At 34.3% G+C, this 14,447-nt stretch overlaps 1 protein-coding gene across 4 annotated transcripts; it reads right to left on the bottom strand.

Moving 5' to 3' along the window:
• Positions 1–2,128: 2,128 nt before the first annotated feature.
• Positions 2,129–8,680, bottom strand: LOC117931201. 4 transcript variants are annotated; one of them, XM_034852119.1, is made up of 7 exons: positions 7,400–8,680; positions 4,525–5,368; positions 4,326–4,407; positions 4,125–4,191; positions 3,720–3,905; positions 3,537–3,597; positions 2,129–2,925 (listed from the first exon to the last, which is right to left on the bottom strand). In XM_034852119.1, the coding sequence occupies exons 2-7, from the start codon at positions 5,159–5,161 to the stop codon at positions 2,753–2,755; spliced, it is 1,206 nt and encodes a 401-aa protein (XP_034708010.1). In that variant the 5' UTR covers positions 5,162–5,368; positions 7,400–8,680; the 3' UTR covers positions 2,129–2,752. The 4 variants fall into 4 exon arrangements, with proteins under 4 accessions (XP_034708010.1, XP_034708009.1, XP_034708007.1 ...); XM_034852118.1 differs by lacking the exon at positions 7,400–8,680 and adding an exon at positions 6,159–7,091; XM_034852116.1 differs by lacking the exon at positions 7,400–8,680 and adding an exon at positions 6,216–7,091.
• Between the last annotated feature and the right edge of the window lie 5,767 nt (positions 8,681–14,447).

Genomic DNA, 14,447 nt, shown 5'->3' with positions numbered 1-14,447 from the left:
TGTTTCAAATAAGAATGATGATGAATTTATTGGAGCAGGTTTTTATATATATTTTGTGTCATGATTTTATTGTGCAGTCTTGAATGATTGGTAAATGCATCAATCATAAGGACATTCGAAGAAGTACCTTTCTCTAATTCCTCTATGTTATTGTTATCCACAACAACCTTAATTTTATGACTAAACCTTATTATAAACTAATGATTATGCTAAGACATCTAAATGATTAATCCTAATATATATATATAGCTTTTCTTTGTAATTGTACCCACCACACTCTTTAAACCCTCTTTCCATCACGGGCCCCTCCATTATTCACCAAATTTTAACTATCATGAGTATATTCTCTTATCTTGCCAATGGAGGCCTTGGTCACATGGGTGTAAGTAAAACCAAAAAAATTTGAAATATCAAACCAAATCAATCAAAATTGATCATATCGATTCGAACTTTAATAATTATAAAGTTCAGTTTGATTTGAAATTTATAACCCAACTTTGTTGCTTCGGTTTTTTGTTTCTTTATCTCTTAATTGATAAAAACCAAACAAAACCAATATTTTAAATTATATATATATTATTCCATATTTAATAAGGGTTTTTTTTAAAAGTCATTTATCATTATTAGACTATGGTCAAATTAATTTTTAAATACGTACATTATATTTTGGAATGAAAAAAATTAAATATATTTTGAACTTTAAATATAAGTTGGGTTTAATAAGTTGTAAAAACAAATCAGAGTTATGGCCTAAATTGATTTGTATTGCTCCCTAAACTACTTCCATGTGATTTTGGGCATTGAATTCTTCCTCTAGGCCAAGGTGGTATTGCACCCTCATCTTGGCGAGCTAATGATCTTGGAGGAAAGTTAGCATGCTTTGTGCAGAAAGGGATGTTGTTTGCCATCCAACTCAAAAGGGGTAGCAACAACATGAAGGAACAATGCAAGTTTTTCTTTTTCGTCAGGTATAGTTCAAAAAGTTTTTGAGGGAAAAAAATATAAGGAAAAAAAAAGAAAGAAAATTGAGATAAAAGAAAATTAAATTATTAAAGTGTTATTTGTATGTCCATCTTGTTTTCTATTTTTAAAAATAATAATTAAATTATAATTCTTACATAAAAAGTTTATCTTAAAATGGTTTCTATTCTAAAAATTATTTAAAGAAAATTAGTGTCTCAAATTTTATAATTTTTTGAAATAATTTTTAAGGACATAATATAGCCTGATATTTTTTGTAAAAGGGTTTATATATATATATTTTGTTAAATACATTTTATTCCTCAATCTTTTACATTTTGTCTCTTTATATTCAAAATTTAAATGTTTTATCCTAAACTTGTTAAAGAATAACATTTATTCGATATACATACATATTTAATGATTCGAATCTTTCATCCAGTAATTACCACTACGATACCTTAATATTTTTCTAACTACAATATCTTATAAAAATAACTTTATTTAATACTAAACACTTTTTGTCACTAACCATTTCACAGCAAAAATTAACTTTCAATTATGAAGGACTCCTTTGCAATTGCTAATTTCATTGTCGTAACAGAACGAGACATTCAACCATGAAAAATTTTCATGATTAAATTACTTTTTTTTTTTCATAAATTTTTTTCTGTGATCCAAAGACTACACTTGCAATAATTCATCTGTTTGTGACAGAAAATAGTTAGTACTAAATTTTCTGAAATATAATCCTTCAGTTACAACTCACTTGGTGACAGATATTGGAGTAAGAAACCAAACAAACCTACCATTGTTGTATTTTCCAATGTTTTAATTGACCCAAAAAATTCAAAAATATTATTTATTAAATTATATAATAAAAAATTGGAGTTTAGAGAAACACAGCTTTTTCCAAAGGATGCCCAAGAGAGATTTTATGAGATCAATGATGATGCTGTGAATCTTGGGGATCCTTGAGGATGCTATATTCTCAAAGATGAGCAAGAAACCAAACCCCATTGCCCCCACACCTCACTCGGAGCCAACCCCGACCAACAAACAAACAAATAGATAAATGTTTGAGGACACATCCAACTAGATTACTCGACATATCGAGAAGTTCCAAACAAGAATTATGAACAGAACATAGAATATGCTAACAACTGGATTCATTCATGTCCAAATTATTTCTCTTCAATTCCACAACCACTTTATTGAACTGTCATGAATGAATGACAGCGTTTTTCATTAAGATATGACAGTCAGGATCATGCCAAGAAAGCATGGGATTCATGTTCTACGATAAGGACAGCTAGAGACAGAAACTTCTGTTCAATAGTAAATAACATGGCAGTACATGGGAGAACAAGAAGCAGAGAATGGGATATAGCTAGATTGACTGCCTGGGTGGCCCTTCCTGATTGTTGTGTAAACAGGATATGAAAACCCATCAGCAAGGCTTCATCTCAGTACTAAAGCTCTATAAGTAAAGCACTTTCCAAAGTAGCTGCTTGGTTGAAGTATCAATCAGAATCCATGTTAGTCATCTCAATATGGGTTCCCCAGAAAGAGAGTTTCTCTTAAACATACATCCTAACCGTTCCAAGCAACCATCCTGTTGCAAATTACAGCATCCCACACCAGATTGACTTTTTTCACTAAAATGAAACAGCCATCAAGAATGTCATAACCCCAACTCCGTTTTTCCTACCCTATCAAACAAGCCGGTTAAGCTCACCCAAAGACTGGGCCTTGGGGAATCCAATAACCAAGCTAAAAAGAGAGATAAGAATTATCCTGTCATTGTTGAAGAAGACACAGCCCTCAAAATGCTATGGTAATAGCCCCATGATGGACTTTGTTCAGTGAGAGCACTTTGACCAAATGGGTGTCGCTCTACATACATCTTTACATCTCCAGCCATAGCTAACCCTTCCAGATATACCTGAAGCTCACCTCCTAAACCTGCCATCAATTGCATTTTCATCTGTATCATTTCCTTCTCTTAAACCAAGGACATGATATGAAAAGTTGGAAAATAAATCTACCTCCTGATACGTAGTTATTATAACATTAATGTGGATTTATTTCTGTAATAGTAAAGACAATGTGAATCCGTGATGTGAACTAATGGTAACTATCTAATTTGCATATTAGATATGAGAAAGCGCCAACAGTTGTTTTTCTTGGAAAATAACAATAATGACAACAATTATAACCATTTTTCCAATTTTAAGAGTTAGAAGATTTTGAGAAACAACAGATTTTATGCCGTTCATAAATTCTTCCTCTTGCATTGAGTTTTAACAAAATTTCTGCATTCTGAAATATGTAGAAATCAATTGGAGGAATGAAAATTAAGTGTCACAAAATCCTAAATCATTGGTGAGGAATTTTAAGGTCAGACAGATCACTGCAACACATGTCCTATCTCGATATTCTAATTTCTAAGCCACACATATTAAGAAAATAATTAATTTGAAATTTTATAAATAGTGAAAATTATTGAAGATAACAGTTACTTCATCCAGATTGGACTAAGTCAATTGGAGGAATCATATTGAAAGACATCTTACCTAAAGAATTATCGCTTTTATCCTGGTATGTGTATGAATTAGGGAAAATTGCTGTGTGTGGCTGCATGAAAGTTTATCACATATTCAAAAACAAGAATTAGGGCATGAACTGAAAACTAAAAATAAATAAATAAGCATCTGCATCCTAAAACAGAGAAAAACAAAATAAGTGATGGAACTTACTGGATTAAGCAAAGCTTTGTATGGAGAATCATCCACCAACAATGTATTAGATTCATTATAATCTCCCTTCGGCCATGGAAGATTGGGGTCACATTTATCCCATATATTCCTCAGCTCCTTAAATACCAAGGTTTTGTGCCTGTTCTCCAAAGTTTTGAATCCTGTGTCAGTGCAGTGGGATATATCCTGCAACCAGATGATGACGTTAAAGGTAAAACATTTTGTCATTTGCGAAACAAAACAAGGATGATGAAAATTTTTTATTTAGACACTAGAACAAGTAACCTAAAATTTGGTAGCAGATATAAAAGAAGCTGTATGGGCAAAATTTATATAGAATAGGTTGCCCAACCAATATTGGAGGCAAATACGTAGAAAATTCAAAGAAAACTTCAAAGAGCTTACCCAACAAAATAGCAGTTTGTGTTTCATATCACCAAGCAAATAGTCTACTACTTGTTCTACATTCTTCCTGCAGAAACAACTTAATTTTGAAGTTCATGTATGGGATAAGGTTATAAAATAGTTGTTTCAAGGAGAAAATAATGAAGCTACTGTAGGAGATGAAAAAAGTTAAAAGACTTTGATTAGAAAGGGTATGAGTACTTAGTTCTTGATGACCAGATGCCCACATCAAATCTCTCAAAGCAGAATTTCAGGAATTCAGAACAGAAGGGTCTCTTAAAAACTGAGAAAGAAAAAAATGATCCAATTACAATCTGAGTGACACAAATTGATTGACTTGAATGTGAAATAAAATGCCTGAAACTCATGAGCAGATAAACATTTTGGAGTCGATCCTCACCTGCCCTTTTTGCAATTCTTTTGTCCGCCTTATACCCCTTTGGAGTATGAGATTGTATATCTGCAAGAAGCCCATTTATATCAAGAATGAGGAGCTTTTTCCTCAAATCACCTAGAGGTGCTCTTTCTGGTGGAGCCTCCAACTCATCTTTGAACTTCTTGTTTTTCTCTGCTATCTGCTTGGAGGAAGGATCATCAGATTTAGTATCTGAAATTTTGTCGTCATTGCTAGTGGGTTTCAAATCCCTTTGCCACACTCCCTTTACAGATGCAGGTCTATTGTCTGAAACCTTTGCAGCAAATTGACCAGTGGAGGCATCATCAACAACTGTTGATAAGGCGTCACAATGGTCTTCATGAACCTCCAGTGAGTTGTCCTGTTTTTGTATTAAATCTGATGAGGTTGGCATTATTTTTTCCTTGGTACAATAACTTTTCAATACATCCAGTTGTTGTTCACCAGAAAATCCAAGCACTTCTGGTGTACTCCAGACATTACATATCTCATCACCATTTTCTGGACTGGAGCGTTCATCAGTTGATATGGTATTTCGATCAGATTTGGAGAGGCCACCTTTCTCTAGCAGCTTATTTTCGAGTGCATCAGGCCTCTTCTTCATTCTATTTCTCAATTCCATTTCTTTCAGCAACAGGATTCACACTGGCAGGGCTTTCAGTTGTTTCTATGTCATTCTTTTAAGTTACCATCAACCAGAGATTGCAGATTTGAATCTCCTTCTAGTAGAGTATCTTGCACTTCCCTCATGGTTATCAGAAAATTATCAGGTTCATTGAAGACCTCCATATTTTTGGTCTCCTTTACCATCTCCTTTTTCTATTGGGTCCTGCAATGATGGAAATTTAGTTCGAAAAAGGAAAAGATATATACTAATATAACACAAATCCAACAGTTCATGATTGTATATTATGCAAATAACCAAATCAATAACTTAGCAGCTCCTATGACTGAAAGATTGGATTGATAAACAGCTAAGAGACTATTTAAGGATGAGGATGGAGTAATTTTAAGAAGCCCTCAAGCTTCCATGAACTTCTATTTTTATTTCTGCATAAAGTCCGTCTCTAACAGACATTCCAATACATCAACAGCTTTGTTGAATCTGTCCTCCTGTTCTTCTTGTTAACAAAATAAACAATTGCAAAAATTCCAGCATGAATTGTGCAAGTTTGGGTGCATTTTCTTCATGCTCCTGTTGCTCCCATGGCTACAAAACAGGTATGCCTAGATCATTAGGCTAACTCTCTTCTTCCAGGCATTAATATATAGTAACAAAGTTCCCAACAATATCAAAATTGAACCTTTTTTTTTAATCTACTGCAAATGCAGCTAATTTTCTTTTTCATTCAAAACCAAACTACAATTTAATTTTCCCTCATGATATTCAATAGTGCCCCTCAAGCTTTTATTCCATCTACATATGTTCTAGAGTGCAAAAGCAAACTTATACTTATGAAGTTAACCACTTGTACATGTTTTTTCAAATTATCGAATATATCAAAACAAGTTGCACTAGTTCTTCTCAAAGTAGCAGGAAATTTGAAACGCTCTAAAATAAGCAAAATAGTACAACTTACAACATAACAACATCTGAGAGTATTTGGGTGCAAAATTACATGGACAAGGATTGCTCTTACAGCATGACATGGTGAGGAAAGTACATTCTGACTTACAAGTTGGAACATGATACAGAAGTTCAGCACACCTGATAGGCCTTCTTTCTTGTATGCTTTGTTTTAAAGATAGATAGGATCACTCCTTTAAGAGGAGCCACACAGCTCAGTCACAGTACAAATGGCAGATGCAGGAAAACCCGAAAACAAGATAGTAAAGGAAAAAAATGCAGAGCAAAATTACTTATGACTCAAGCACATACAAAGTTTACATAGGATGCATTACCCTCTTCATAGAAGATGCCCCCATAAAACTAAAGTACAGAACATGGGTTCTACCTTGAAGAGGAAATGTTTTTTATCATCAAGAACCTATTCCTTTCTCTTCATATGCACCAAAGAGTACCAAAAGGAACTGAATTCTAGGCTGGCTTTCTCCTTTGCCCAAGAAAGCATCATGCCACCCCACAAGGTCATTGGTGATCTAACGCCAAAATGGAAACAATAAGAAACCAGACTTTACAGCTAGTATTCTCTCGTGGGAGTCTCAAGGTTTCTCTGAAGACTTCCTGGGTTTTCAGGGGCTCAATTGGGTTTCCTGAGACATATTTTGGTCCCTTAGTGTAGATTTAGATCTCTTTGCCTCTTTATAAATTAGCTTGAAGAAGCCCTCATCCTTCCTAGAACCAAATGCTTTTCCCTTAATACAATTTCTCTGGTTTCCTATAAAAATGCAAACAAGGGAAGAAGAGACAAAAAAAAAAAGGGACGACACTACTCAGAAACATCATGGTGTACTCATAGTTTCAAAAGGCACAAGGCAACACGAGGCACACCCCTCAATGAAGTGAAACTTAACCTATGATGCATATCAATTTTATAAAATATGATCCAAAACATAATCTAATCAATAAAAAAATTAAGATTCTAAACATTTAAAAGAAGATTCAACAAAAAAACTAATCGAATTATATATATTTTAATATACAATTGGAAATTTCAAAAATAGAAATGTTTAAAAAGGAAAAGTAAAGGAACGAGGAGTGACTCTTCAACAAGGCAAACGAGATTCTATAACTAGGGAGTGGTAGCTCGTTGGCCTAAGCGTGCCTTTCCAAACTATAGGCGCACTAAAAAGGTTATTTCCCAGCTCCTGCTTTTTTTGCACAAGCAATACAAATCAGGATATTGACTGTGAGAGTGTATTGACTGCGAGAGTAAATGGTACGATGTGAGAATCCTACCCAAGCTGCAGTCCAAGCAAAGAAAAATAACCAGTGAGGGAGTAACAGCACGCCACAACTCCTTCCAAGGGAGAGCACAATCAATAACACCACCCCGCACCCCCCTCAAAACACCAGCCCAAAATCAAAGGACCGGAGAATAACTTCACCCAGGTCACCCCTTAAAATCCATACCCCACAAAATGTCCTAAAATTGACTCAACTGTACAATTCTTTAGAGCCTTGGCATATCTAGGATTCCATTATCTATCTCTTTCCCCTGTTCAACACGAAATCCTCCACCATACACCACATCAGAATTGTGCTCTCAATCCATTTCCCATTATCAAATAAGCTCCCAAGGTTTACTGCAAGCGTCACTACTGCATCCTCCAACCCCCTCCCCAGTTTTCCAGCCTACACTTGCCCCTCAAGTTATCTGTTCATTTTCCTAAAAAGAGTATTTCGAAAGGCACTAATCTCCTTCAACTCTGGCGGCCGGTTCAAGCGGAGGACGCACTTGCTGCCAAGTGCCAACATACCACTAGCATTTCTCTTCTCAAAAGTCAAACCTAATAACGATCGCCCGGCCCCCACATCCCTCTAGGCTCAATAGGCCCAAAAGTCAAAGCCAAAGAGGGATGTGGACGGGCATCCTGTACAATTCAAGCTGTCGTCAAAACACAGCCCCAGCGAAATCCAATCCTTTTGGAAGCCCTAATGCTATTCACCCCCAAAAATAAATCAAAGTAACTTTTTCTTTTCATCAAAATTTTCTCACCAAACAAACAAAATCTAGAACATAAAAGTCCCCACAACTTTCTTTTCCACACCTTCTTCTTCCAAGCAAACCCTAATTTGTTTTTTTTTTTGAAAAAAAAAACCAAAAAATAATCCCAAAAAAGGAGGAAAAAACACCTTAAAGAGACCCATATGTTTGCAATGGTGAAATTATCATACAAGACTAAAAATTAGAAATCTTAGAAGAAGATGAAGATGAACGGTGAAAGATACTCAGGTAATGATGAGGACATTATAAAGGTTAAAGAAAAAAGAGAAGAAGAACGAGGGTGGGAGAGAACAAGACAACGAGGGTTTTCAAACATCTATTTTTGGGGGGTAAAAAAAGGTCCAAATTTCTCTTAAATTTTACGTAATCTCGTCAATGTCGCTTTCAACAGTATAGGGTACTCCTGAAATCAAGAAATCATGGGGAAATTGCTTAGATTCCAACGAAGGATTCATAATTCGAACCTAGGATTTGCAGGAAAAGACACTGAAGAAGAAGACGAAGAAGAGTATGAGGTCATCATTTGAGGTTTTTAAACACGCGAGGTAATCTTGGTATTTTTTTAAAGGGTTGTTCTATGGTACCCACTCTTCATTTTGGGGGCACCTACCCACATTTGACCCCAATAAAAATATGACATGTGTAAAGTATATATCATTAAAAAATTTATAAAAACTTATCAAACCGGTAAAGATGACTTGTTGGTGAGAAATAATCACATGTATTTCATATATATCTAAATATTACAACTTTTTTATAATTTATTATTAAATATCAAATATAATTTGTTATTTAATGCATTACCTAACTCTATCTAAAAAAAGAAAATCTTACCTACTACTCTTATACTCTCATTATTCATATATATAAAAAAGGATAGTAATTTAATATGAAAATTAAATAATTTCAACTACCAAATTACAAAATATGTAAGATGTATTTTGATGAATCAAATTTCAAGATCAAGTTCAAAACTTTTTTAGAGAGAAAATTTAAAATTTGTATTATATGAAGAAGATGAAGGATTTCAAGCGATTACAAGTGTCAAAGGTAATTTTTGATATTTTTTATCCAAATATAATTGTTGTAGGAAGAAATGTGATGTTAAATAACGATTTTAGAATTTTTTATGAGTTTATTACAAAATTTTGTTATCAAATTGTTATTAATATTTTTATATAATTTTTTTTTTTGTTCATAGATTAAATTTGAAGATGAAGCTTTATATGTCTTGAAGGATGTCAAGTGATTACAAGTGTTAAAATGTAACATTTGATTTATTTTTTTTTCATTTACATATAACTATTGTAGGTAGAAATGTCATGTTAAATGACATTTAAATATGTAATGATTTATAATATCTAGATTTTTTAATTTTTTGTTCTGAGTTATTTTTAATCAAATTGAGAGCATTTAGTAATTTGTTATGAAATTATCATCAACATTTTGTAAGAGAGGGTACGAACTTTCTAAGAGAGGGTACGAACTTTCTAAGACCGGGTACGAACTTTCTAAGAGAGGGTACGAACTTTCTAAGACCGGGTACGAACTTTCTAAGAGATGGTATGAACTTTCTAAGGGAGGGTACGAACTTTCTAAGGGAGGGTACGAGAGGGTACGAACTTTCTAAGAGAATGTACGAACTTTCTAAGACCGGGTACGAACTTTCTAAGAGAGGGTACGAACTTTCTAAGACCGGGTACGAACTTTCTAAGAGATGGTACGAACTTTCTAAGAGAGGGTACGAACTTTCTAAGGGAGGGTACGAACTTTCTAAGGGAGGGTACGAGAGGGTACGAACTTTCTAAGAGAGGGTACGAACTATCTAAGGGTGGGTACGAACTTTCTAAGAGATGGTACGAACTTTCTAAGGGAGGGTACGAACTTTCTAAGGGAGGGTACGAACTTTCTAAGAGAGGGTACGAAATTTCTAAGGGAGGGTACGAACTTTCTAAGAGAGGGTACGAAATTTGTAAGAGTGGGTACGAACTTTCTAAAACAGGGTACGAACTTTCTAAGGGAGGGTACGAACTTTCTAATAGAGAGTACGAACTTTCTAAAAGAGGGTACGAAATTTCTAAGAGTGGGTACGAACTTTCTAAGAGTGGGTACGAACTTTCTAAGACAGGGTACGAACTTTCTAAGACCGGGTACGAACTTTCTAAGAGAGGGTACGAACTTTCTAAGAGAAGGTACGAACTTTCTAAGAGAGGATACGAACTTTCTAAGAGAGGGTATGAACTTTCTAAGAGAGGGTACGAACTTTCTAAGAGTGGGTACGAACTTTCTAAGACAAGGTACGAACTTTCTAAGACCGGGTACGAACTTTCTAAGAGAGGGTACGAACTTTCTAAGAGAGGGTACGAACTTTCTAAGAGAGGGTACGAACTTTCTAAGACCAGGTATGAAATTTCTAAGAGAGGGTACGAACTTTCTAAGAGTGGGTACGAACTTTCTAAGAGATGATACAAACTAGATAATATAATTTTCTAACTACTCTATCTTTTATATTTCAGTTTTTTCATAGATACAATGGACAAAGGCAAATGAAAGGAATTTATCATTGATTTGAACGATGAAGACTTTGATTACCAATATGATAGCATTGTTAAAACTGAGTCTGATGAAGAGGCCATTCTAGTTTCGGACAAGATTTTTAATGATTTAACTGTTAAAGATGTATGGAAGATGGAGTTTAGCTCAGTAGAGGAGGCAGAAGAATTTTATAATTTATTTGCTAAAGTTACCGGATTTAGTGTTAGAAAGGATGATGCGAAACGAGATAAAAATCAAAATATAGTATCTCGTAAGTGGGTTTGTTCGAAAGAAGGATATCGACATAGAGTGTGTTTAGAGAATGAAAATCGAAAACGAGAACCTAAGGCAGTAACTCGAGTTGGTTGTGAGGCAACGTTTCGGATTGCGTTTAATAAACAAATGAACAAGTGGGTTGTGAAAGAGTTTATGGCTGATCATAATCATCCTTTGGTGGAACAAAAAAATGTCCAATTCCTTCGATCCCATAGGGTCATTAAAAATGCAGATAAAGCTCAATTGAATGCAATGCGAAGTGTTGGCATGGGAACTAGCCAAATTATGGATTACATGGTGCAACAATCAGGTGGATATAAAAATGTTGGCTTCACAAAAAAAAATTTATATAACCATGTTGATGCTGATCGTAGAGTTCATCTAAGAGATGGTGATGCAGAGGGTGCTCTGGCGTATTTGTGTGGAAAGTCTGAAATGGATCCATCATTTTATTACAAGTACAATGTTGATGAAGACAACCGTCTAGCAAACCTGTTTTGGGCAGATTCTACTAGTAAATTGGATTACAGTTGTTTGGAGATGTGTTAGCATTTGATACAACTTATCGGACTAATGCTTATAAAAAACCGTTGGTCATACTAGTTGGCATTAACCATCACCATCAAACTATAGTGTTTGGATGTGCATTATTGGTAGATGAGAGTGTTAGCACTTATACTTGGGTCTTGGAGACTTTTTTGGATGCAATGAATAACAAGAAGCCTCTTTCTGTTATTACTGATGGGGATAAAGCAATGCGTAAAGCCATCAAGAGGATATTTCCAGACTCTTGTCATCGATTATGTGCTTGGCATATTCAACGCAATGCATTCACTAATGTCCATGTCAAAGATTTTACTAATCATTTTTCTAAGTGCATGTTCATGGAAGGCACCGTTGAAGAATTTGAATGTGCATGGAATGACATGTTGGAAATGTTTAATCTTCATGGACATAAGTGGGTGACAGATATATATGCTAAGCGTTCTAGATGGGCAGAGGCTTATTTAAGGGGGCATTTCTTTGCTGGTATGAAAAGCACACAAAGGTGTGAGAGCATGAATGCATACTTGAATCGTTTCCTTAAAACTCGTTTGAAGCTGTTTGAGTTTGTCAAGCATTTTGATAGAGCACTCTCACGTATTCGTCATAATGAGGCAAAGGCAGAGTTTGAGACACACCATTCTTCAGCTGTTCTAACAACCAAACTCTATGCACTTGAGAAATATGCAGGGACTGTTTCACAAGGCAATCTTTTCTAAAATTTAGGGATGAGATGAAGAATGCAGAATTGTTTTTCCCTGTCAGTACAGAAAATCATGGAGGTTATCGTGTCCATACATTGACCAAGTTTAGAAGCCCTGACAAGATTGGAAAGTATGTTATGGTAATAGTGATCGGTCTATGAAATGTACTTGTATGATGTTTGAGTCAGTTGGTTTTCCATGTCCCCACATGATTGTTGTAATGAAGATAGAACACCTTGAAGAAATACCTGAGACTTGTATTATGAAAAGGTGGTCTAAGTTAGCAAAGGAAACGGTCCAAGTTCATCATGACAATGAAAGTCAAGGTGATGCGACTAACATCATACGATATGGTGCACTCAGCTCTATGTGCTCACGGATGTCTTATTTCGCATCTCAATCGGAAAAAGCTTTTAAAGAGGCTAGACGTGAAATACAAAGACTCACTTGTCAAATGGAAGAACTTTGTAAAAATTCAGTGGAAGAAAGTGAAGGAGAAGATTTGAAAGCTACAAAACACCATGTTCGAGATCCTATCATTGTGAAGACGAAAGGTAATCCGGGTAACTTAAAAGACAAATTTAAGAAACCAAGGCATTGTGGGAAATGTAAGAAAGTAGGACACACTGTTCGAAAATGCCCAGAGTTCGTCAACACTCACAACGCATTTATCAACATTGAAGATTCAATTGAAGATATGGTATGTTCAAACACACATTCACTAAATTCATTAATTATTCACTTTATAGTTATTTTTATTTGGTTAAATTGGTTGAAACAAAAAATTGAATTCTTTATATTAATACAGGGGACATGCCTTCATTACTAAATCACAACATGGAAGGTGGATCAAGACACGGGACAAATGAATTTTCTCAAAATGTAAGTTTAACATTTTTTAAGTAATTTTATTATGATGTGAAAAATATTACTTATTAGAGTAATTGAAAAATTAAATCATATTACAGACAACACTTGGCACATTTCAGAATGGTCCAGAAACAAGCTTAAATGATTCATGGCTCGGGTTACATCCACCAAATTACTTCACAAACCAAGTAAGAGTCATAGAATAAATTATTTACACCACATATCATATATCTATATATTGACAGAAGTTCCTTAACATTTAGTATTTAATCATATGGATTTCTTTCAAAATATTATGTATAACTGTAAATATTTTCAATGTAGGTCACCATGAACCACTTTACATCCGGAATTTCGGGAGCAAGTTCTACATATCATAACCAATGAGTTGTATTACAATGCAAAAAATTATGTACAAAAAAAAAATCAACTCTTGATTGTATTCTATACTCTTCTTCTCTTTATTTTTGCATGATTCTAAACTTTATCTAATATTATAGCTTTCTCACTATTTCATCATCAAGAAGTAATTCGATTGCCAATTTGTGTCTTATAGCTGTAGAGTCCCAATGGAAGGGGTTGAACTTGAGTACATGAAATCGGATCTTCGCATATGATTAATGACATGGACTCCACAATCCCACCTAACAAATAAAATGAGTAAACATTTATCTAGTTAGTACATAGAAATATTATCTTGAACACATTATATTTGAAGAAACAATTATGCTTGCTTACCCATTGACTTGCACATCTACCCATGTAGGTCTTTCAATGGAACACTTGATAAATTCTTTAGATGCCCATTGAGATTAAAAAAATGTGCACACTCTTCAACCTAATATTCATATCGTTATATATTTTAGCAAAATAAAACATGCTATTTAACAACTAACATTAAAAAGTAATAAAATTCATTAAAATATAAGACATACCACAGTTCTCACAGATGAAGTTCGCATGTCATCCCTTTCTATTGATGGTAATGAATCCAATATATGAATATTATGTTGATGAAGATTTATAACACACAAATACCAATGATCCGGACATGTATCGTGCATCGGGATGTATATCTAAACAAAACACACATTTAGCATTGATAATTATTTACAACTATGATATGAATCCAACTTCAAATATGTACCTTAATGCAATCATTCATTTCATCCATGTGTTTGATAATATGTGTGAACATCTTGGTAGCAGTTGCCAATTTTCTACCACCATGTAAGATTATTTGCTATGCAAAAAAAAAAAAACATATATATATATCACAATATTATTAGGTTTATTTTTTTCTTTAATAAGAAATATAATGGATGAACATACCGCAAATGTGGTGGGTAAG

This window comes from Vitis riparia, chromosome 14 (genome assembly GCF_004353265.1).
Source record: "Vitis riparia cultivar Riparia Gloire de Montpellier isolate 1030 chromosome 14, EGFV_Vit.rip_1.0, whole genome shotgun sequence".
Classification (NCBI taxonomy): Eukaryota; Viridiplantae; Streptophyta; class Magnoliopsida; order Vitales; family Vitaceae; genus Vitis; species Vitis riparia.
This window is presented reverse-complemented; position numbering and strand designations above follow the sequence as displayed.

Excerpts from the sequence above, each read along its gene's own strand:
- LOC117931201 (XM_034852119.1), bottom strand. The coding sequence starts at position 5,161 with ATGGAATTGAGAAATAGAATGAAGAAGAGGCCTGATGCACTCGAAAAT. Across the intron at positions 3,906-4,124 it reads ACAAACTGCTATTTTGTTGG|GATATATCCCACTGCACTGA; the intron begins GTAAGCTCTTTG and ends ATCTGGTTGCAG. Across the intron at positions 2,926-3,536 it reads TAAAAGCGATAATTCTTTAG|GTTTAGGAGGTGAGCTTCAG; the intron begins GTAAGATGTCTT and ends AATTGATGGCAG.